General features: G+C 37.8%; 1 protein-coding gene across 1 annotated transcript in view; it reads right to left on the bottom strand.

Annotated features, from left to right (window-relative positions):
• The window catches only part of LOC128238556 (homogentisate 1,2-dioxygenase-like), a 73,139-nt gene extending 48,976 nt beyond the window's left edge, over nt 1-24,163 (bottom strand). The window contains exons 1-3 of the mRNA XM_052954600.1: nt 24,127-24,163; nt 23,388-23,476; nt 4,393-4,498 (exon numbers count right to left, since the gene is read on the bottom strand). Coding sequence (XP_052810560.1) covers nt 4,393-4,498; nt 23,388-23,476; nt 24,127-24,129 — 198 coding nt within the window. The 5' untranslated portion in view covers nt 24,130-24,163. The remainder of the gene's footprint in view (nt 1-4,392; nt 4,499-23,387; nt 23,477-24,126) is intronic.
• Between the last annotated feature and the right edge of the window lie 416 nt (nt 24,164-24,579).

Genomic DNA, 24,579 nt, shown 5'->3' with positions numbered 1-24,579 from the left:
GATTGTTCCAGTGAAGATCACTAACTAACCGTAGTATTGGGGGATTGTTCGAGTGTAGGCCACTAACTAACCATAGTATTGGGGGATTGTTCTAGTGTTGGTCACTCACTAACCGTAGTATTGGGGGATTGTTCCAGTGTAGGCCACTAACTAACCATAGTATTGGGGGATTGTTCCAGTGTAGGCCACTAACTAACCATAGTAATGGGGAATTGTTCCAGTGTGGGCCACTAACTAACCATGGTATTGGGGGATTGTTCCAGTGTCGGCCACTAACTAACCATAGTATTGGGGGATTGTTCCAGTAAAGTTCACTTACTAACCGTAGTATTGGGGGATTGTTCCAGTGTAGGCCACTAACTAACCATAGTATTGGGGAATTGTTCCAGTGTGGGCCACTAACTAACCGTAGTATTAGGGGATTGTTCCAGTGTAGGCCACTAACTAACCGTAGTATTGGGGGATTGTTCCAGTGAAGTTCACTAACTAACCGTAGTATTGGGGGATTGTTCCAGTGTAGGCCACTAACTAACCGTAGTATTGGGGGATTGTTCCAGTGTAGGCCACTATCTAACCATAGTATTGGGGGATTGTTCCAGTGTAGGCCACTAACTAACAGTAGTATTTGGGGATTGTTCCAGTGTAAGCCACTAACTAATCTTAGTATTAGGGGAATTGTTCCAGTGTAGGCCACTAACTTACCATAGTATTGGTGGATTGTTTCAGTGTAGGCCACTATCTAACCGTAGTATTGGGGGATTGTTCCAGTGTACGCCACTAACTAACCATAGTATTGGGGGATTGTTCCAGTGAAGGCCACTAACTAACCATAGTATTGGGGGATTGTTCCAGTTAAGTTCACTAACTAACCGTAGTATTGGGGGATTGTTCCAGTGTAGGCCACTAACTTACCGTAGTATTGGGGGATTGTTCCAGTGAAGTTCACTAACTAACTGTAGTATTAGGGGATTGTTCCAGTGTAGGCCACTAACTAACCGTAGTATTGGGGGATTGTTCCAGTGTAGGCCACTAACTAACCATAGTATTGGGGGATTGTTCCAGTGTAGGCCACTAACTAACCGTAGTATTGGGGGATTGTTCCAGTCTAGGCCACTAACTAACCATAGTATTGGGGGATTGTTCCAGTGTAGGCCACTAACTAACCATAGTATTGGGGGATTGTTCCAGTGTAGGCCACTAACTAACCATAGTATTGGGGGATTGTTCCAGTGTAGGCCACTAACTAACCATAGTATTGGGGGATTGTTCCAGTGTAGGCCACTAACTAACCATAGTATTGGGGGATTGTTCCAGTGAAGTTCACTAACTAACCATAGTATTGAGGGATTGTTTCAGTGTAGGCCACTATCTAACCATAGTATTGGGGGATTGTTCCAGTGTAGGCCACTAACTAACCCTAGTATTGGGGGATTGTTCCAGTGTAGGCCTTAAACTAACCACAGTGTTGAGTATTGTTCCAGTGAAGTTCACTAACTATCCATAGTGTTAGGGGATTCTTCTAAAGTAGGCCACTAACTATCCGTAGTGTTAGGGGCTTGTTCCAGTGTAGGCCACTAACTAACCATAGTATAAGGGGCTCGTTCCAGTGTAGGCCACTAACTAACCGTAGTATTGGGGGATTGTTCGAGTGTAGGCCACTTACTATCTGTAGTATTAGGGGCTTGTTCCAGTGTAGGCCACTAACTAACCATAGTATTGGGGGATTGTTCCAGTGTAGGCCACTAACTAACCGTAGTATTGGGGGATTGTTCCAGTGTAGGCCACTAACTAACCATAGTATTGGTGGATTGTTCCAGTGTAGGCCACTAACTAACCGTAGTATTGGTGGATTGTTCCAGTGTAGGCCACTAACTAACCGTAGTATTGGGGGATTGTTCCAGTCTAGGCCACTAACTAACCATAGTATTGGGGGATTGTTCCAGTGTAGGCCACTAACTAACCATAGTATTGGGGGATTGTTCCAGTGTAGGCCACTAACTAACCGTAGTATTGGGGGATTGTTCCAGTGTAGGCCACTAACTAACCATAGTATTGGGGGATTGTTCCAGTGTAGGCCACTAACTAACCATAGTATTGGGGGATTGTTCCAGTGAAGTTCACTAACTAACCATAGTATTGAGGGATTGTTTCAGTGTAGGCCACTATCTAACCATAGTATTGGGGGATTGTTCCAGTGTAGGCCACTAACTAACCCTAGTATTGGGGGATTGTTCCAGTGTAGGCCTTAAACTAACCACAGTGTTGAGTATTGTTCCAGTGAAGTTCACTAACTATCCATAGTGTTAGGGGATTCTTCTAAAGTAGGCCACTAACTATCCGTAGTGTTAGGGGCTTGTTCCAGTGTAGGCCACTAACTAACCATAGTATAAGGGGCTCGTTCCAGTGTAGGCCACTAACTAACCGTAGTATTGGGGGATTGTTCGAGTGTAGGCCACTTACTATCTGTAGTATTAGGGGCTTGTTCCAGTGTAGGCCACTAACTACCCATAGTATTAGGGGCTTGTTCCAGTGTAGGCCACTAACTACCCATAGTATTAGGGGATTGTTCCAGCGTAGGCCACAAACTAACCACAGTGTTGAGTATTGTTCCAGTGAAGTTCACTAACTATCCATAGTGTTAGGGGCTTGTTCCAGTGTAGGCCACTAACTAACCATAGTATTGGAGGATTGTTCCAGTGTAGGCCATAAACTAACCACAGTGTTGAGTATTGTTCCAGTGAAGTTCACTAACTATCCATAGTGTTAGGGGATTGTTCCAGTGTAGGCCACTAACTAACCGTAGTATTGGGGGATTGTTCGAGTGTAGGCCACTTACTAACCGTAGTATTAGGGGCTTGTTCCAGTGTAGGCCACTAACTACCCATAGTATTGGGGGCTTGTTCCAGTGTAGGCCACTAACTACCCATAGTATTAGGGGATTATTCCAGTGTAGGCCACTAACTAACCATAGTATTGGGGGATTATTCCAGTGTAGGCCACTTACTAACTGAAGTATTGGGGGATTATTCCAGTGTAGGCCTCTAACTAACCGTAGTATTGGGGGATTGTTCGAGTGTAGGCCACTAACTAACTGTAGTATTGGGGGATTATTCCAGTGTAGGCCACTAACTAACCATAGTATTGGGGGATTGTTCCAGTGTAGGCCACTAACTAACCATAGTATTGGGGGATTGTTCGAGTGTAGGCCACTAACTAACTGTAGTATTGGGGGATTATTCCAGTGTAGGCCACTAAGTATACATGATGTTGGGGGCTTGTTCCAGTGTAGTTCACTAACTAACCGTTGTATTTAGGGATTGTTCCATTGAAGACCTGGTTAGAGATTGGGTGGGGGTTGTTCAAATGTAAGTAACTTACCTGGTTAGGGTTTTTTTTTGTTTGTTTTTTTGTTGGGGGGGGGGGGTCGTTCAAGTGTAAGCAACTTACCTGGTTAGGGTTTTGGTGGGGGTTGTTCAAGTGTAGACCACTTAAGGGTTTGGATGGGCGTTGTTCAAGTGGCCCTGGTTAAGATTGGGGTGGGTGTTATTCCACTGTGGCCCACTAAGCTTGTTAGGGCTAAGGAACCTGGTTCCAGTGTAGAGCTGATAAGGGTTGGGAAAGGTGTTGTTTCAGTGTTGACCTTGTTAGAGTTGGGATGGGCAATGTGCCAGTGTAGATAACTCAGCTGGTTATGGCTAGGGGATGTGGTTCCAGTTAAGACCTTGTTATGGTTTGAATGGGTGTTGTTCCAGAGTAGGCCACATAGCTTGTTATGCCTAGGGGCCATGTTCCAGTGTAGACCTTATGAAAAATTAAGGACTGGTGTTGTTCCAGTGTAGACCACACAGCTGGTTGGGCCTAAGAAACCATGTAATGTTCCAGTGTAGACCTGGTTAGATTTATAACTGGTGTTGTTTGAGTGTAGGCCACATAGCTGGTTATGCCTAAGAAACCATGTTCCACTGCAGACCTGGTTATGTTTAGGACTGGTGTTGTTCCAGTGTAGGCCACATATCTGGTAAAGCCTAAGAAACCATGTTCCAGTGCAGACTTAGTTATGTTTAGGACTGGTGTTGTTCCAGTGTAGGCTACATAGCTGGTTAGGCCTAAGAAACCATGTTCCAGTGTAAACCTGGTTAGATTAAGGATTGGTGTTGTTCAAGTTAAGGTCACTTAGACTTGTGCTCCATTAGGCATAGGGAGCCTTGTTACAGTCCAATCCTGGCTAGATTTAGGACTGGTGTTGTTCCAGTATAGGCCACTTAGCTTGTTCAGGCTAGAGGGCCTTTTTCCAGTGTAGACTCTGGTAATGGTAAGGATCGTATTGGGTTAAGCATCATCCCAGTAAAGGCCACCAGCCTCAGCATTATATGGGGGGGGGGGGGCACTTGCCTGGTTAGGGTTAGGATGTGCCTTGTTCCAGTCGTCTGTCATATTACCTCGGTCAGTCTTCTCAAATGGAGTGTGCACGGCAGATGGACGAATCCTGTATAACCAACTGGAATAAAAGTAAATCAACTGTAAACAAATACCAATTTTGGTTGGATATGAAATGATAGCCCCGATAGTAAATTATTTAAATGTATACTTGGCTATCTTCATTTATAGATTTGTAATTACAGTAAAAATAATAATCTTGTTTTCTTTTCCGAATATGACTGATAGCCTCTGGTTTGAACACAATAGCCAGTTATTTCCACATGTCATGATTTTTGGACGGTGCCCCTCAGGGCCCGTCCTAAGTAGGCACATCAGCCGATCAAACTACAAGCCAAAGCACGCCAGTGCGCTCAGTAAATAGTTTGCATCATTGTTTTGAATACACAGCTGATTTAAAGTGGCTGTTACATAGTTTTTTTCTAAAATATCTTGGGGAATAGTGAGAGAAGTGGGTCATGTATAATTTATTGACCATTGGTACTGAAATCAAATATTTATATTGATAAATCATTTCGCCAATATTGACTACTTCATGGAAATAGTTCCACTACATTACTACAAAACTGCATTCGGAACTCCTCGGCCATTTTACTGTATCGATAAAAATAAATCCGTAAATGTTTCGAACTGAATACTGAAGTACATTGTTACTAAACATATTTAATTCAATACTTTGAACTATCGAAATATTTTAAAATATATATCATACTGTAGACTCTTTAAGTAGAATCATCAAAATATGATGCGTTAATGGCATGACCCAAAATGACCCGGTTTATCCAAGATGGCGGACGAATCAACACATGTCCGTGGAATTTCCGATGTCAAATCGGATTTAAGGCATCACACTTGAGTTTTACAATGGATTGTTAGTGCTAAAAAGGAGAATTAAAAATAATTAATTGAATAAAATCATCAGCTTATGGTCAAATTGGCTGAATTTAACGCAATACAATTAATGACTGATATACATCTGGTGAAAGGTCACCAACTGCTAAAAGTAAGTTGCAGTAAAACACGGAAATACAAACTTAGTAAAAATCCAAAAAACAATGACGTCGTTTTGCTTCGTGCCATTAGTAGATGTTAATAATTGTTGCAAATATTGATTGGTTTTGAATACAGCGGGTAATTGGCCTTGCCTAGAGTCCCCGGGGTGCAGGGACTTTGGTGGGGATTTTACCAACTGTTCGTCTCCGCATGGCATGGAATTTAGCTGGTGTTGGCTGTACTGAAAGTCCAAGTCGCGGCTATTCCCAAGATCTTGGGGTGGGGGGGGGGGGGGGGCGTGGTTCTACAATTGACTGACCAGTGCATAATTTGGTTCCCTTTATGCCATGTTGATCTGATTCATACCATAGTAGAATATTTTCTTCAACTGTAACAACACTTCGATATTAAACATTGCATTGCAAAATAGGAACACGAAAGTTTCACATAATTTATCTTGAGCCAATATCATTGTTTAATCACACAAGTGTGTATAATTACACAAGTGTTTCATTAAACACTTAAATTCCGATCAGCTTCTGTCAACATAGCATTGCCATTTTGGACCTATCAAGCTGATGCGCGTCATCTTGAAGCTCAATATACATCAAGTCGAAAATTATAGATGTGTTCACTATGTGACGTGCCATATCAAAAATGGTAAAAAATCATTCAATGTACAATTATTTGAACTAAATAAACTTAGTGCTTGAAATGTCATTCTTGGCTAGGAGAAAAAGTTGGATGTGGACATGAAGACTCGCCAAAACAAAACTTGTCCAAGACTCTGAAGTTGCTGTTTATTTGGACTAGTCAAGTATTAAACTTTTCAACAAGATAAAGTTACTATAAATGATCCTGGCATTAGGACACGGAGCTAGCCTGTTTGTATTATCTGGATGGTGCTAAGCCCCTGGTGAGCCTTAAATGCCTTGATTTGAAATCTGCCACTTATTATTCACCATCATTGACTACACATTTTTCAGGTAAGTGTAAATTACAGTATTTTCTTGTATGTTAAAATTAACAATGGTAAAAGATAATGCATAACTTAATTGTGCATGCTGGGGATATCAATATTGTATACATGCATATAGCTTTACGGATATTTACAGTGTCTAAATAGCTCAAAAGGGTCTTACTCAATGAAAACAAAAAATCAAAATACTAGAATGTAGACAGGATTTTGACATTTTTTGGCAATTAATTAAATTCAAGGGTGTAGCCAGGCTGTACTAAATGTGAGGGGCTATGGGATGGGGAATCCCTGTAACCGTAGGAGGTTAAGGGGGGGGGGGGGCTGCTCCCCACAGAAATATTTTGATTTTTAAAGCTGTGTTAGCTATCTACCACAGAGAAACAATGCTTTTTATAGCTGATCTTCCCTTTAAGGATTTATTCTGATGTCAAAACATAACCCTTGACTTTGATGCCATGTTTGACCATTTTTTTACGCATGTGCGTAAGTGTGTAACACTGGCTACGCCCCTGAAATTGTTCTGTTCAAATCATTCTCATTGGTATGCCTATCAAGCATCAAACATGTATGTCTAAAAAAGATCAATAAAAACAAGCCATATTACTGAAATGTTCAAGGCCAACAGATCCCTTCAGAGAAAATCATGCATAACCCTTTTATATACATATATTCTCCCTCCAAACAGAGACCTGGTATGTTAATTTGCATATTTAATCCAGGACATCCACATACTATGAATGCACTTCCCCCTTTGGCAGAATGTTACATTACTCTTATTCGTTATTTCAATTTATTTCTGAAGACAGCATGAACTTTTATAGAAAAGAAGTGTCAGTAATTTAGTCTGACAGCCTGTGATTTTTTTTTCAATCAGAAGGAAATTTTGCAATTTTAACATGGCCATGTTTTGACATGCTTGCACAGTGTGTGAATTGTGATCAAAATTGTGCTTGGTTAATTTTGTGCTAATGTATATCTTGGACTTGACATATTTCTTAGTTACCACATGGCTTGTTCCAATGGGTAAAGCATTTGGAAATGTCAGTTCAAACCTGATAAATATGAAATTCTTTTGCTTAATTCAAAGTCAATATTTTCAAAACACCCTCTTTTTTAAAAACTTGTTTTAATAGATGTTTATGGATAAGAAGACTCTTAATTTGAACATCAACTTGTTTAGACTAAGAAATAATTGATCAATTAAACGAGACTTACCTGTAAGGTGAAGTTTGATTGAGATTCTCCGAAGCACAAAGTCATGGTGATGGGCTCAAGTGAGATATGCGTCAGCAGCCCTACTGGTCAATCTTTAAAACATCCGTGAGTGAACACCAGTCATACATTGTAGTCACAGTCGTACTTTAGTTACTAAGATATATGGGAGGGAACATTTTGGGTGTGGCACTTGAGCCCATCACCATGACTTTGTGCTTCGGAGAATCTCAATCAAACTTCACCTTACAGGTAAGTTTCGTTTAATTGATCAATTCTCCTTCAGCACAAAGTCACGTGATGGCCCCAGTGAGATTTTAAAGGGTGTTCACGAAACGTTACAAACCAAGAACATTGAAAACTATTTTGGTTTATTTTCTATGTACAGTAATGCATGTAAAATATTAATCAATATTGCATTAATCGACAGAATTAGTATTATCAGCAGCTTTCAAAACACCTTCTGCAAAACTATGATCAGTCAAAGACTGTTTATTATAAAATTTATTAAATGTACATTCTGAAGACCAACCAGCGGCATTCATTATAGTTTGTATTGATGTGCCTGTCCCAAAAGCAGCGCTAGTTGCGGCTGACCTAACACTATGACCTTTAAATTGCTTAGTGTCAATACCGGCACTGGTTAGTACTGATTTTAGCCATCTGGAGATAGTTTCAGTTGAAACTCCTTTATGTGGTTTTTGGACACTAATAAACAAATTACTAACTTCCCCTCTTTTGCCACTGCTTTGTTCTAAATAAACATCTAAGGTTTTAACTACACATAAATCAACATCATACGTATATCGTCTAAATGTAATTGGCTTTACATGAAATCCCGGCCTTGTCTGCTTAATTAGCTGATTTATCACAAATGTAACGGTATCTCCCCCATGGCCCATGTTCTTAATATCTAACATCTGTAATGATTGGGCTCTTTGACCAGAAAGAAGGGCCATGAGCATAACCAATTTCATGGTAAGTGTCTTAAAAGACAGTTTCTCTGTTGGAGACTGCTGTTTGAGATACCTAATTACCACAGACACATCCCAAGTGTTTACATAACAAGGCAGGGCCGGCCGCATGTTAAAAGCCCCTCTCATGAATCTAGAAATAATTGGGTGATTTCCAACTGAGAATTCACTGTTTTGTAAACAAATAAAGGAGGAAATAGCACTCCTCGCAGTATTAAGCACATTGTAAGTTAATCCCTCTGAGAAAAGTTTGTCAAGGAAATTGATAACATCACATACAACTGGACTAGAAACTTGAACATTATTTTCAGTGCAATACATATTCCACTTTTTTATATACGTTGTATATTGCTTTTTCGTTGATTTCCTCCATGAACTCATAATTACATCAATGGCATTGTCTGATAAACCCTGATCTTTGTATTGTTCCCTGACACATGACATATTAACAAACTTAGTTTCTGGCATAATGGGTGCAGTTTGTCTTTTGCATATGGCAATGTTAGAAGACGTTTCTGTGGTGGAACCCGCCGGGGTGACTCGACACACATTTTTATTAGAACCGGATACCACATCTGCGTTGTCCAATCTGGCACAACCAACAAACCATCCGCCTTGTCGTGCGCAACTTTTTGCAGTACCCTGCCTATCAGACTGAAAGGTGGGAAAGCATAAAATCTATATTTTGACCAGTCCCAATTAAATGCATCGACACGTGCAGACCCTGGGTCTGGTCTCCAGGAAATGTATTTGTCTACCTGGTGATTCAGCCTAGAAGCAAACAGGTCTATTTCAGGTGGAAAAAACTGTTTTGAAATCCTGTTAAACACAGAAATAGATAGCATCCATTCTGTATTGTCGTGAAATACTCTACTTTCTCTATCTGCAAGGTAATTATCTTTGCCTGGTACATGCTCAGCAGTTAGCCAAATATTATGCTGATAAGCATATTCCCAAATTACACGTGCAATATCATTGCATTGTTTTGAGCGGGTACCCCCCATGTGATTGATATATGCAACTGCAGTAGAATTGTCTACTTTTACTCTGACGTGCTTTTCTCTTAGGCACAATGTATAAGCTTTTAACCCAAGTAACACAGCATTTAGTTCTAAATAATTGATATTGTCTTTAAAAGAAGCTTCTGCTATAGTCCACTGGCCACCTGTACTGTTATCTTCACATACTGCCCCCCATCCCTTTGAAGAGGCATCGGTTGTTAATGAGATCACTGGTATGTCCCTGTAAAGAGGCGCCCCGCTGTTCTTGACAGCTTTTAACCACCAATCTAGATCAATCAGAGATTCAGCACTTAGTGTCATATGGGAATCAAAATTGCCTTTATTATATTTCAAAGCACTTGTTTTATCCTGTTCTAAAACTTTTGTGTAAAGTATCCCATAAGGTATTGCTATACTATACGAAATCATCTTTCCTATTATTTCTGCTACCTGCCTAATTGTATAATTAGCAGAGTTCTGTAAAGTTTGTATAGCTAGCGTTATTGTTTGCACTTTTTGTTCTGTAAGGGAAATGGTCATAGTATTTGAATTAAGAATGAATCCCAAAAAGACAAGTTCCTGTGTTGGTATAAACACTGATTTTTCGTTGTTTATAACGAAACCTATGTCAGCAAGCAACTCTTGTGTGACAGAAACATTTTCTAGACACTCCGCGTACGTAGTGCCTTGTAAATACGAGTCATCCAAATACACCACAGACGGAAAACCTTTCATACGAAGACAAGAAAATACAGGCTTGAGAAGTTTAGTAAATTTCCTTGGTGCACAGGCTAAACCGTTTGCAAGACATGTATATTGATAAAGCTGACCTCTCCATATAAATCTCAAATATTTCCTAAATTCCTCAGATACGTTCACCGTATAGTATGCATCTTTTAAGTCTGTTGACGCCATGAAACAACCAGGTGTTATAAGCCGTATAGCCGCATGTAAACTTTCCATTTTAAAATGTATGTACTCGATTGACTCATTAAGACATTTTAAGTTTAATATCACTCTGTATGAACCATTAGATTTTGGCCTTAAAAACACTGTTGAGATAAATTCTCCATCACAATGCTCTGTAGTCTCAATTACGCCTTTATGTAAAAGGCCCTTTATTTCTCTATCCAGCACTATTGTCTCTTTTGAATTTAATTTAGTTTCACGTACATGAGTCTGATTTGGCGTGTCAATAAATTCTATGGTACAGGCATAAACAGTCTCTAAAATACTCTTGTCAGTGGTCAGTTGTTCCCATTGGGTACCGAAATGCTTTAGTCTGCCTGCTAATTTAATGCAGTTAATGTTAGAGTAACTCACCTCAGCTACATTGCAGGTTGAGGTTAATGTTTGGCATGTTGTTTGGGAGTCGCGCTGGACTGTCCCCTGTGCGGTTCTCCTAGAGGATATCCCCTCCCCCTCTGTGTTTGAGGATAACGCGGTGGATACGGTCGTTGTCCTAAAAAAGAGCCTGATTTCCGGAAGGTACGGTCTTTCGCGTAAGGTGTCTGCCTGAATTTTCCAGCACATACTTTGAATCCAATTTTGTTTGATTCAGTTATTGATTTCAACTGATCAGTTATATTGTCTCCGAATAACATCTGTGTGACTGGATTAGTATTGGAACATATGGCCTGATATTCCTCGTTCAAGTCGCGCTTGATTGACTCATGCCTGCAGGCATTAGCATCTGGATTTCCCACGGCAGTCAGTGCTACGGCATCCACTAATTTTGTGACAAGTTCATCGAAATTCAAACTCTCCTTGCAATCCCGTCCTGCAACCAAGCTATCAATCACCTGCATGATCGGCACCATAGCTCTTAGTGTGAACTGCTGAATCTTTTGAAGCTTAACGTCTTTTGAACGCATTTTCGCTTCAATTTTTCTCCATATTTCAGGATTTACTTTAGGAGGATTTAACTTCGTGACGTTTTCTGGCACGGGGTACTTATCTGCCAAATCATTCCGTTTTTTGTCTTCCATTGTCTTGTCAATGATTTTGTCCGTCAAACTGGCAAGAGGTCCCGAAACTGGTGAGCCTTTAGCCTCACTCAATGACAAAGCCGCGGCAATGTCCTCAAATATACCAGCCGCCGTAACTGGCTGGCTGCAGCTGGCCTGGTCAGCGACATCAGGCGTTGGCATTGAGGAAGACTCGTCTTCACTCTCATCGCATGGTTCTTGCATTTGTTTGCGAAGTCGATCAACGTCTGACTTCAAATGCGCAAAATTTTGCATCATCTCTTGCATTAATGCAATTTGCTCCTGTTGTCCTTTCTGAATGGCCAACAAATCATTCTGTGGTGCCCGAGAATTATCCCGTTTAGGCACGTCCGAACTGTCTTCCTGATTACAGGGTATGTCTGTTACAGTTGGACAAAGTTCTTGTGATATTTTATGCAAAATACCACCATCCATGATTAGTGTGATACACTATAACTGTTTATTTCCAAGTGTCTAATTAAAAACTACAATTATTATAACTAAAACTATTTAAATTCACAAATAACATTTTATAAATCCAATGTATCACTAATTCTTATAACCATTATGAGCTATCACTCTACAGTAAAGATAATATTGATGTGTACTCAGCAAGGGCTAGAACGCAATTGACCAGTAGGGCTGCTGACGCATATCTCACTGGGGCCATCACGTGACTTTGTGCTGAAGGAGAATGAGCCCTTAAATCTGCACTCCCACAGATTGACTATTTTAACAGCTTCTTTTATTTTTTGTTTTGGAAAGAGCAAATTATTGCGTAAATATATATGTGCAAACCAATAATAAGATATCTGACAAAATATCAGATCTTAGATTTTCATATTTATGTTCAAAAATTGATGCTTAATGGCTTAAACTGATACTAACGGTTAAAGAAAAAATGCATAAAACATCAATTTTTGAACTTAAGTATAAGAATCTATGATCTGATTTTTTGTCAGCAGTTTTATATTACTGGTTTCCATGGATTTTCGCAAAAAAAATGGCTCGTTCCAAAACAAAAAATAAAGAAGTTGTCAATACTTTCAATCTGTGAGAGTGCAGCTTTAACAACAAAAATAGAATAAACCTACAATTAAGCAAATGAAATTTCAGATAGGCATAAATGAAGTGCTATCCTTAATCATTAACAATTTCATTCTTCAAGTTTGGTTTTTCCTCAGCCTACTGTCACTCACCTGCTGCACAATCCCTGCATAAGATTTTACGTCGACAATGAATTAGACAATGAGGTTGTATTCTAAGTCAATTTAATGACCTAAAGTAACTAGCTTAATGATTAAGAAGGGCTCATTATCAGCAATCACTCCTCCCATTCTTAATAAAAAAAATTCATAAATATTTTTTTTCTTGTTTTTTTTTATTTACTTGTATACTTTATATCCAGTTAAATACAGCCATCACACATTTTTTTCTCTCCTAAATACACATGGGGATATCAATATAACATTGGTCTATTTCTATTGGTCAAAAAAATGTCACAACTCCAATATTTATGAAACACCGCTGCTGGTCAAGGTCAGGTCACGCGGTGACACCACATTTTTCCATTTTCCAAATTTAAATTACACCAAAATGGCGTCTTTATTCGAATTTGATGAACATTTCAATGAATAAATAAAACATTTAAACAGGATAACAGGTTGTCAACGTTATACTTACATTACAAGGTTAGTAGGTGACATAGTATTGGAAATACGAGGGGGCAAGAATCCATATTTAGGTTCGAGCTTCACTCCACTGCAATATGGTTTCCTTTACATTGAATATCCCATATCGCGGGTTACCTACTGACCAAGGAACTTATAGTATCCTTCCACATGTTTTTAAACAAATTCATAGACAAGAATGTTTTTTCAAATGACAATTTGTCATTTTGTATTCATTGTGATGAAAAAATGTAAAATTAAATTTCCAACCAATTCTTAAGAGGAAAAAATGTGATATTTATCTTATCTCCTGATAAAAACTTTCAATCAAGTTGGGTACTGAATGGGGTACAATATTGGTTTAAATAAGAAATGACATCATGCACACATAGTAATCTATGACTTCATCTTACCGGTGACCATTATGATGTCACAATTAAAAAGAGTTTAGTTTTTTGTTGTTATTCCTTTCTGCTGTACTTGATATTGTAGGGGGCTCGCCCTAGTTTCACGTTAGTGAATGTACTCGACGCAAATTTATATCACAACTTCGCTTCAACTTATTGTAGGCCGTGTGAACAAGCTCAGCTTGGCTCTCAAGTAACCAACTCAACTCTGATATTACGCAGACACTCTGTAGTTCGTACCAATTGTCAACCACGTATTGAAAACAGTTTTAAAGTTTTAACAGTTTTATTGCATTAATAAAGGTGAAACATCACTCGAACTTGATACAAATGTTTATACAGAAATATTATGTATTTATATCATAATATTCATTAAAAGTCACTAGTTTTCGCTGGTGCGCACGTTCCGAAAAACTTGTATTATATAATATAATTTATTTGTTATATTATTTATTAATCTAGCGGTGTTATTTCTGTAGTTCAACGCGATTTCAATATTGTTCTGGTAATGCAATCTAAGCGAGATAACTCACAAAAGTCACCCTACTTGCTTATAAAAGTTGTCTGTGCGTTATATCTTCAATATGTATACTGCACTAGTAGGACTTTGTCAATGAACATTTGTAAAACTACTTATAAATGTTCAATTCATACAAAGTCACATAAGTTATACGTTTGCTGAGTGATTATTTTATCAAGTAGTTCTTTAATGTAACTATTGTAATTATTTCAGTTGAAACTCAGATTTATTACTTTAGCAAACGTAACGTGGTTCTGCACTGAACAAATGCTTGACTCAGATTGCCTGCCAACGAAAATCGTGGCACTTTTATACTCTCACAGTTGGCAAAACGCTACTACCAATAAGAATGACGGCAATGCCACCCAAAACGTTGGGAGTGCCAAGAAAAATTATGGCAGTGACAACGATTTGAATGGCAGTCATGTGACTGCCACAAAATAGAACGTTTATGTGAATCAAAGGCAGCCATCTTGGAAAAATATGTAACTGATACAAAGAAAGGCTCAGGACATAGCCTTAAGTTTTGGAATGTAAACATAAACAAATCAAAAAGATGAGTCACCTTATACATGACTGCACTTGACCTTAAACGAGCGGAAGTTGCGCAGAAAAACAAAATGGCTGACATTGTGTGAGTACAGAAACTTTACGATAAATAATGCAAGAAATATGGATATAACGTCGCACCAGCGGTGAGGAAAACAAATGCATCTTAACACCAAAATATCGAGGAAAGCTATTGTTGAACGATTTAAATTTAAAAGCATGCATCTGTTGAAAACGTTCACTAAATGCTTACAATTACCGGGTGGGGTAAAGTTTATCTGAAATGCACTTTTGGCAAATATAAATACAGAGTCAGTTCATGATACTTTTACCCCTCCGAATATCATCATGTTCTGAATAAAATCGGGTAAGTGTTAAATAAGATAGCTTTAAAAAGTATAGGTTACATTTATAATGTATTTATGTTAATAACAAGAACAAGTTTAACTTTAAATTAATGTCTTGTGTCCCAAAATCCGGGCACAACACTATCACCTTTATATGTATTCTTCTTACAAACAGTGTGAGAATGATCGCATGATTCTTTGGTTTGAAATTTTTCCTAATACAAATTTTTGTATAGAATAGCATCGCTTCAATGGTACATGTATCCTGTTTTTAGCTCGACTATTTGAAGAATATGGAGAGCTATACTACTCACCCAAGCGTCGGTGTCACACCTTGGTTAAGGTTTTGCATGTAAGCACCTTTAAGTCATTATCTCAGCAAATACATCATGTATTGCATTGAACATTAGATATGTATTCCCAACTATCTAACCTACTAAATTAATGAAGTTAGATAACACTGATTTGAATTTAATGCAAAAAATGGGCCTTTATTATTTGACTTAGAAATTCTGGTTAAGGTATTGCATGTAAGCACACATAGGTTGATATCTCAGCAACTACTTGATGTATTGCATTAAGATTTTATACAATGGTACTCAACCATCCAACCTTCCTAATTAACCAAGTAAGATAACTCTAGTTTGCATTTGATGCAAATAATGACCCTTTACTATTCGACTTAAAAATTCTGGCTAAGGTTTTGCTTTATTATTTGACATATAAATTCAAATACATCATGTATTGCATTGAAACTTTATACACAGGATCCCCCCTATTCAACCTTCTTAAATAATCAGGAAAGATAACTCTATCTTTTATATTTTATCATTTTTGCCCCTTTATTATGCAACTTAGAAATACTGTTTAAAGTTTCAAGTATTGGACTTAAAATTTTCCATGTAACCACATTCATGTTAATATCTCAACAAATACATAATGTATTGCATTGAAATCTAATCTAATTTTACAGTGATCCATGTTTCGCCAAAACTTATTAATCCTTACACTGAACAGCTGTGTAATAGTCGAGCGTGCAGTCTCTGTGACAGCTCTTGTTTACTAGAGAAGTAAAACAGGTAAGTTGTTTTTGACCTAATTATTTTTTAGAGCTATAGCATTTTAGACAGTTTTGAAAACAATATTTAATGTTGTCTTTTGATGACCTAGATTGTGGCCTTTTGAACATATTAAAATTTGAAGCTTCAGCCATGAAATTAAGACCATTGATTCGAAATCAAAAATCAAAATTGTGCTTTGATAACGTTATCCTTTCGACATACTTTCCTATTTTTAAGCTACTTCAATGAAAGTTTTTTAGTACAGTTTTCAAAACAAAAAGCAATGTTGTGCTTTGATGACATAGAATATGATTTTTGACATACATTCTATTTTTGAAGCAACAGCAAAGAAATTAAGACCATGTGTATAACTTTTAAAACAAATATCAATATTGTACTTGGATAACCTCGATAATTACTGTTTGACCATCTTTTCTATTTTAAGGTACTGCAACGAAAGTTCAGTAAGTTTTGCAAAACAATTATCAATGTTGTCCTCAGATCTTCTTTACTGTGACCTTTTGACCCTCTTTCATAAAATGTACTGCTTTAAGAATAATTATAAATGTTGTGTTTGGCTAACCATGATTGTGACATTTTCACTTACTTTTTTATTTTTGTGGCCTCTGCAATAAAATGTTGCTATGTTCGGAAAACAATTCATCATTGTTGTTCTCGGGTTACTTTAAAGGGACTGTACACCAGATTGGTACCAATTTTTTTTTTCCTGTAACGCAACTCAGAACAATTATTTAATAGAATGTGTTAAGCTTTGAATCATAATTATAGAGAAAAGACCAAAATGTAAAAAAATAGCAGTCCAGTGTTGTATCCACTGTGCTACAAAGGCTTACTCCAAACGGGTGGTATATTTAAGCTATATACCTTCTTAGACATACCCAGTAATATTTTTAATGGAAAAATACAAAATCACTGCTTAGCTAAAATAAATTTTAAACTATGTGGTACTTAAGTCAGTAAGATTCAATGCATTGTACACATTAATACCAAGTTTATGTCAGTTTTCGACAATTGTTTTTCTTGCAAATTGATCATCTTGTGCACAGTTGCTTCAGCTAAGGCCTACGTTTTTAATTTTGAGTACAACATTGAACTTTGGACCATGTATACTGTTTTAACAAACATCTGTTAATGTTATGCTTCAGTTATCTTGATTGTGTCCTTTTGGCGTATTTGTTATGCAACTGGAATGAAATTTTGACTATGAAGTAGTTCTGCAAACAAACATTAACGATGATATTGCCAGGTGACCTTTTCATCAACTTTTCAAAGTTACAGCATTAAGATGAATAATTATGTTTGGAAAATAAATATCAAGCTTAGATATTTGGTTTGAAGCATTGTCTAATTGTCCTCACCTAAGAGTGTTCAAATTATGCTTCTACCATAATTCACCTAAGAGTTCGGACACTCTAAATATTCGGACACCCATAATTATTTTCCAAAATAATTTATTTTGCGTACCTAATTTTCGGACACCCAAAGGACATCAATCATAACTTTCACAGTTACCAAGTTTCACAGACGAAGATTATTGATTTTCATCTTTACAATGCCTGGCTAGATTACCTAACCGTATACACCACTGTGTCAAGTTAATTAGTTACTACCCATCCTAAATGATTTATTGCCTGTTGAAAAGGAAGTGTGATATATTTATTGGACGATTAAAGAAACAACAAGGGCAATCAAGGGATTAAGAAAACATAGACATGACATGTTTGTAAAACGATCTGCCAATAAACTTTCAGACTTGTACAACACTTACAGACTGTAAGAATCAATAATCGTACAGTTATACATTAATCCTGCATAGCAATGTCCATGCTCTCCACGAGATCCTCATGGGTATAACTGTAAGTTATGTGATGTCACACAGTGTGACTCTTTGATCTGAAGCCGATAGAATGTGTTTATTCAGTTCAATGCATGTATAAAATGGTGTTTTAATTAACTTGATGAAGGATTTACACTTATAGGCGTAATAAATAAGTTTATGACCATTGATTACTACGGATAAATTAATAAGTAATAAAATGCAAACATGAAAAAAAAGGCAGGTTAAACAAACATGTAAATAAAATGTAAAAATGGTCATTTTCTATGTTTTCGGACAGCGAAAAAAATAATTAATTTAAGGTGTCCGAACTCTTAGGTGAATTATGAGTATATTCAAGATTAGGTTCCGATGATTTTCTGTGTTTATAAGAGAAAGGACTTAGTTCTATACTTGCAGCAGACCGAACAATGTCACCGTCCATCAGCACTTTCAGTGCTTTGATTGCATGCCTAGCTTTTGCATGATCAAACAAGAGCTATCTTAGAATGTGATTATTATCCTTGCACACCCATGTGTCTGAAATGCTGTCTGGATAGAACAACTTAAGAAAATCAGGACTACAGGAACATGTTTCACTGAAGTAAAATGTGCCACAGAAAATATATTTTGCTTTTTAGGCCTTACTGATGATAGATTGTGTCACATAAGTGCAGAAGGATGCTGTGCCTTCACATTGATGGTAGCAACATAGGTCTTTTGTTCAAAACATCCATATCCTATGGTGGTCACTTCTGCCATACAATTTTAAAATCCAACAGTATGTGACAAAGATATAAACCGGACACAAACTATTATCAGTAAGGCTTATATAGCAAAAAGTACTAAATTCCGAAGGTTGCTGTGATCTTGACCTTAAAGGTGAGGACTTGAGGACATGAGCAACCACTTCATGGATGGTCAGTAGCAATTCCCTGTGTCTTGGAACCATGCGTACCACTTTTACATTGCCATTTTCCTTATAGCATTCTTTCCATTGCATTCAGGCCTTACTCAACTTATCCATGATTTTTTTTAGATTTTTTATGAAGCACACAAAGCTGTCCTCTGTTCAATGCTCGTTTACATGCATCTTTCAAAACAATAAGGTAGCAAGACAATAAAATGATGTCAGAAATTAACATGACTTTATAAAAAGCACGTAAAGTTATGGTGCCCTAATGAAGTAAAGTTTGTTATGTATCAGTCACATTATCCAGCAATGGGCAACCAATGCGTTCTTTGATAAAAATGGCGTGGTTGCCAGCCGGACACCCCTAGTAATCGGACGGTGACTGAGGCCATCAGGCGAATCGGTGGGGGTCATGGGGAGAAAATAAATTGTAGTTAAAATTCAGCGATGTCTCCACCGATGCCCCACATCGCTCCTCATCGGCAACCCATCATTAACACATCTTTCAAGGATCGGCTGATGTATGGCCGAGCATCGTCCAGTGTCCTTTGAATCTGAGGTCATCGGGGGGTGAGTAGTGGGCAAAACAACCATTGGCCCATAGTCAACCGATGAACGACCAATGTACGAACGATGTTCACCAATGTATGAGCGATGTAATATACATCGGCCGGTTACCGCTCGAACATCGGTCTATGATTTGCGATGCATAGCTGGGCCTTTATAAGCGCGTCATTTTTCGCATGTACAACATTCATTCAGCAGACTACAACAATGCCAAGACCAAAGAAAGACAGCAAGGAACCACCAAAGGGGAGTGACAAGTGCAAGGGCAAGGTAAGTGGCAAGGGCAAGGCGAGTGACAAGGGTAAGGTGCTGAAGAAGCCAACCCAAGCACCGACCAGGACCTCACCCCGCAAGAGACCGGAACAGGATCCAGAGAGCACAGACACTGACCACACCATCGAACATGAAGAAGATTTTGATGAAAGGGCTCCAAGAAGAGACAGCGTGTGGGGATGCCACTAGAAGAAATATCCATGGACACCATGAAGAGGATAGCCAGCTGGTTCGAGGGCATGCCCATGTTCTTTGACCTGGCCGACCCAAAGTACAAAAACACTCAACTACGAGACTTGAAGTCTGATGAATGCTCCGCCTCAAGCTCCCTCATAAGAGTTTCGTACTGCCCAAACAGGGCTCTTCTCAAGATCCAGTCTCAGACCCACCACCTTCTTCTTCGTCTACGGGCTCTTTGTCGCTCTCGTTCTGCTTCTTCTAACAACGCCACCAAGATAACGTCATGTTCAAGCCGGGCTTGTGCGAGTTGTTGCTGCAGCATGGCTAATATCAGGTGTCTTGGTGCCAAAGCCATTGTGGTTGATTGACCATGCTAGGTAGGGTGGTCATTTTATACTAATTGTCCGAAAGAATCGCCATCGGCCACGGGAGTTCAAGTTACATCGGCCAACCATCACCCGGGCATCCTACAATGTCTGTAAGATGGCCGGCCAATAATCGTACCATGTCCGATTCACAGTCCGGTCACTGGCCGAGCATTGTAGGATGATCGGTGAAGACTGTCCGATGTTGGGTCGATGTCTGGCCGGTAATCGGTGCCACGCTGGAGTCACTCGCCGAACGATCATCTGCGAGGGTATGCACAGCCTCAGTATGATGCCTGTTGCTGTGACAAATGTGTTAAGGATTACTTGACCAATGAGGACCGATGTTGGGGCATCGCTCACACCACCTATTACCACTGGTTACCACCAGTCTACGGCCACCGGTCAGGAAATCTGACTGAGGCATTAATGTCATGTGACACTGCTGAATACATGTTTGGCAAAAGAAATTGTAACATGAATGCAATATACACAAATCTACAAGTTTTGTTGCATTTTGCATATTTAAGCACTTTCCGCAAACTTTTTGAACACCTCTCGTAATTTAAAAATCCGACCATGAATGAGAAAGATATGGAATGGAAAAGGGTAGGACCGTTTGACAAACTGATGGATGGATAGACGTTACACATGTGAGATTCCTATATAGCCCCATATTGACTTTGTAAAGCAGGAGTATAACAGTATTCAAAATAAATACATTAACCATACACAAATAATTATGTAGAACCTGAAATAAAAGACATGTTTTTTAATGTTATGAATGAATGCCATTCTGAATAAATATCCTTTGATGAATGGAATGTTCCTTGAGGTCTGCATGTTGGATATAATGCCATTACTAGGTATGATTTGTGTACCATGTCTAGTTGAAAACAATCTTTTTTAAAAACTGCCCCTTTGTTATTTGGGTATTGCATATACAGTAAATCTGCGGTCGTTCGAACAAGCGGTCGTTCGAGAACCGGCGGTCCCTAGAGGTCGGAGCTTGGTCCCTAACATTTTTCCTTCTATTTTCATATAAAATATACCTACGCTGCATTGAAACCTAAATATGTCAAGGAGTCGAGCAATATAGCCCAAGTACACAAATCATGCACAAAACCTTATGGCTCCCTCGAGGTCATAATTTCACACTTTTTCCCGAACGCATGTTCCAACATAAACAAACAATTGCTAGGTGTTAATTTTTCGTAAGTTCTAAAAATTGCAATGACATTTGAAAGGCAATTTGATAAGGTGTGAAAAACCGTTAATCACTGTTTATGCATGACCGATAGAAGTTGATAAGTGCATTTGAAAAGATAAAGAATTCCTTCTTGTCACTTTGCTTTGCAATATGGCAATTTTGTAAAAATAAGCATAAAACTATCTATTTATTCATTTTTTGATATTTCTTTTACATTTTACATTTGGTATACATTTAGTATACGACCTCCTTTGAACATATGAGCGATTTCGACAAAGCAACACATAAAATTGGTGCCTACTTAAAAAAGTCGGTTTGACGACTTCAAACTTAAAATACACTGAAATATATTTCATAACAGACTGGAAAAAAAAATTCGGGTCGTTCGAAACATAGGTTACCTTGAGGTTTTGGCTCGGTCCCCAGCGTCCTCGAGCGATCACAGTTTTACTGTATATATATATAACACCTTAATTTAAAAGGATAACTAGATGATTGTTTTTGTAATCGAAAACAGATGCCTCTCCCTCTGAACATCGTTTCAATATGGTGAACATTTTTGGCAAGTTATTGCATAATCCTTCAAGCGGTTTATGAGATATGGAGCGGACATGAAATGTAGTCATATTATAGTCATATGATCTTAGGTCTCTAAGCGTGATCTTGCCCTTAGAACCGTGCTGGTTGTAACATGTGCTCTCCATATGGTGAACATTTGTGGCTAGTAATTTTAAAATCCTTTAAGCGGTACACAACATATTGAGATATAGTCATATGACCTTTGACCTCTAAGTAGTGTTGGGAATTGGATCCAGTTTGACTATCAGTAATCAGTTCCACTCAAGTGACTGATTATAGATAGTACAATCAGTTTTTGACAATACCTTTATTGTACTTTTATTCTTGTACATTACCCATAATTGTTTACTAAGCTTATGTTATGCGTATGTTTAGTAATTTAGTGTTGCTGTTGCTTTGGGTCATATTGTTAAAGAAACAACTGAACATTACTGAATGCAAAAATACAGCAAGCAGAAAATTGGCGGAAGTTAACCAAATGCAAATAACTAGAGGAAAGAAGAAAAGCAACTCACTGGTTGGATTGATGATCAATTATGACCAAATACAATCGATTGTCACCAATTTCAGACCCAACCAAACATTTTTTTATCATAATCGATCTTCAAAACATCACTTCCTCCTAGCATTACATTGTTGAATCCAGCTGGTTGTTACATGCGCTCTGCACTTAGTCTCAATATGGTGAAAATTTGAGTTATTTCAAAACCTTCACGTGGTTCAAGAGATATGGAGTGGACACTACAGTGACAAACAGATTGACGGACGGACTAGAGCAAAAACTATAGGTCTCCCCATTTATGGAGGGACTGACAAAATTATACAATTGAAAAATATGGTGTTTGACTTGACTTTATAGTACAAGAAAATGCTTAACAATTGCAATATTTTTAACACAATATGTGCATATTCTCTTTTCTGAAGGCTGAAAATTGGTTACAGCTTTTGAAAAATAATTATAAGTTGGTTTATGGAAAGAGCTCAAACACTGTAACACAAAGTCTCAGCTGATCTTGGCATTGGATTTCGAATTTAGAATAAGTATTTGGGAATGTTTGTGAAACCTAGGCTGGGGCCAGGTCTATTTTGTTTGAGTAAAATAAAACTGCACAAAAGTATTTAACTGCTTGAAATGACAGCATTACTTTATTGCCCTAACTCTTGGTTCTGCTTGATCATGTTCCCAATTTAAATCTCAAACACGATTTAATCAGAATAAAGCATGCATGATTATGCTTGCATTTATAATACAGGCTAGAGTTTATTTCTTATAAGATTAACAGTAAAACTGTCCATCCCAGATCAGTTGAAAGTGAGTAGTGTACCTCCTCATGTTAGAGTTCCTAGGAGCAGTAAATGCTGACCCAGACAGCTGTTCAGCATACAGGCCATATTCACATTTCTGTGGGTTGTTCTGAAACAAAGAATTCAAACATCATAGTTTAAATTATTTATATAAGTGTATAATAAAATTTGGTCTTGGCAAGAAAAAGTAGAAAATCAGGAAATGACATCAAAATTAAACCATGCTACAAATTTTTGTTTTTAAATAAGCTCTTGTTAGATGCGCTCTGGCTGTCATACTATCACAGGAATGTGACATTGGACCCCAAAAGGCTTTGTTAGACAGTGTTAGTGTTAAGGCCTATATGGACAGATAACCTTCAGTATTACACATATTTTCATATTGGCCATCCCTATGTTCCAATGAAGTTTGGAAATATTAATCGCTTACATTTTTAAAGAGCGAAGTATGAGAAATGGGAAGTCACTGCAAGATTGAGTGAATGTCAATTCGTGTCTGTTATACTTTTAAATGTGATTGTTGCGCATTATTGAACACGTATGATAATGATAGAGATATGTTTGCCAGGATTAATATTTTAATGAAAACATTGAATTAAAAAAAATGAACTTTTGTTTGCCAGGATTAATATTTTAATGAAAACATTGAATTAAAAAAAATGAACTTTTATGTTAAAGAGAATGAAGAAAAAAATAACTAGCACTGAAGAACGATTACGATAAGTGAATGATGAAGGAAAATAGCTTGATCTTGTTCACCATTTCAAATTCAAATTCTAGTAGTCATTATCAATAGAAGTCATCTGCTGGTAGTATTCAAACTGCCTGAAAAATATAAGGTTAATGGACACAAGTGTTTATCAATTCTTGTTCTTAAAGTGACTGGCTCACACTGTGGAAAATGGGTAAATATACGTGTACTAACCCATACATCAATGTTATAATAAAAACATGAATTCTGTAATCAAATTAGGTCTCTTCATGTTTACTTTGACAACATGTATAAAATAAACAACATTTATACCATTGACTTAAAAAAAATCACTGTATTTAGGAAAATTGGAAGGTGTTAGTAAAAATCACATTTGTAGAAAATTTAATGTATAATCGGTGTTGACTGCTTTTTGTGGAATAAGAAAGAGGTCTGAATATTAAAAAATAATTAAATACGACAATGCTGAGTGATTAGACTAACGACTGGTACTTCTACTA

This window comes from Mya arenaria, chromosome 6 (genome assembly GCF_026914265.1).
Source record: "Mya arenaria isolate MELC-2E11 chromosome 6, ASM2691426v1".
Classification (NCBI taxonomy): Eukaryota; Metazoa; Mollusca; class Bivalvia; order Myida; family Myidae; genus Mya; species Mya arenaria.
This window is presented reverse-complemented; position numbering and strand designations above follow the sequence as displayed.